The sequence below is a fragment of the Octopus bimaculoides genome, chromosome 7 (assembly GCF_001194135.2).
Source record: "Octopus bimaculoides isolate UCB-OBI-ISO-001 chromosome 7, ASM119413v2, whole genome shotgun sequence".
Classification (NCBI taxonomy): domain Eukaryota; kingdom Metazoa; phylum Mollusca; class Cephalopoda; order Octopoda; family Octopodidae; genus Octopus; species Octopus bimaculoides.
The window spans coordinates 10,368,110-10,369,323 of NC_068987.1; the positions used below are offsets into that span (position 1 = coordinate 10,368,110).

At 38.2% G+C, this 1,214-nt stretch overlaps 1 protein-coding gene across 1 annotated transcript in view; it reads left to right on the forward strand.

Moving 5' to 3' along the window:
* LOC106878782 (uncharacterized) overlaps window positions 1–1,214 on the forward strand; it is a 24,493-nt gene that overhangs the window by 16,155 nt on the left and 7,124 nt on the right. Inside the window, exon 11 of the mRNA XM_014928118.2 lies at window positions 468–613. Coding sequence (XP_014783604.1) covers window positions 468–613 — 146 coding nt within the window. The remainder of the gene's footprint in view (window positions 1–467; window positions 614–1,214) is intronic.

Here is a 1,214-nt window from a genome sequence, read left to right on the forward strand (position 1 = left end):
CCCTTCACCTCCTCCCAAACTTCAGGCCTTGTGCCCAGAGTAGAAAAAGATCATCATCATTATCATCATCATCAATAATATCACCATCACCATTATCATCATCATCAATAATATCATCATCATCACCATTATCATCATCATCATTAATATCATCATCACCATCATCGCCATCAACATCATCATCATCATCATTTTTTAATGTCCACATTTCCATGCATGCACGAGCCAAGCAGAATTCATTAAAGCAGATCCTCTGCAGTTGGGTATCCTTTCCGTCACCTACCTCTGTTAATATTCTCCCCTTGGCCGGACATGTTTTTACGGACGACTGGAAACGATTGATACCCCTCGTGTGACTGTGACACTTGTTTACGACTCTCACATGATGTCTTGACAAAATCACACATACACACACACAACACACACACACAAATTGATGAGATTTGTTTTTGTTTCTTTTCCGGCAGAGCCATGTCTAAATTATCCGTGTCGGATCCAATGTTTTGGTCGAAGGTTGCCCAAAAGGTTGGGAAATCGGTGACAGAATGCAAAAACCAGTACTACAAACATGGATTACCATCAGACAAAGAAGCACCGACTGCTAAGACAAAAAGTAAATTCTTCATCTCAATTCTCAGTGTTTCTTTCTGCAACAATAACCCTTTCTTTCTTTCTTTCTCATTATTTTCTCTCTTTTTTTTTTTTTTTTAAAATTTTTTTTATTGCTCTAGGTCAACGTTTTTCAGACTGTGGGTCGTGACCCTTCAGTGGGTTGCGAGATAAATAAAATGAGTTGCAAAAAAAAGTTTGAAAAACTCTGCTCTAGACATAACTAATAACATGCTCCACTCTACTGGGTGATTCAAAAGTCTCCATACATAGGAAAAATTTTATTTTTTTGATAAGATCCCCTAAATCCCCTGATCTGACCCCTCTTGATTTCTGTCTTTGGGGGCATTTGAAAGGCATGGTGTATCATGGAAAGGAACACATCACCAACTCCTTTGCACATGTATCACCAGATACGAGTTCACGTATTGCAAAGTGTATTCAAAACAATGGTAACCATATAGAGCCTGTTAAATATTTAAAAAAAAAACTGTTCTTATAAACTGTTTCTTATAAAAAGATAAATTGTTCCTATGTAGGCGCAAGAGTGGCTGTGTGGTAAGTAGCTTGCTTACCAACCACATGGTTCCGGGTTCAGTCCCACT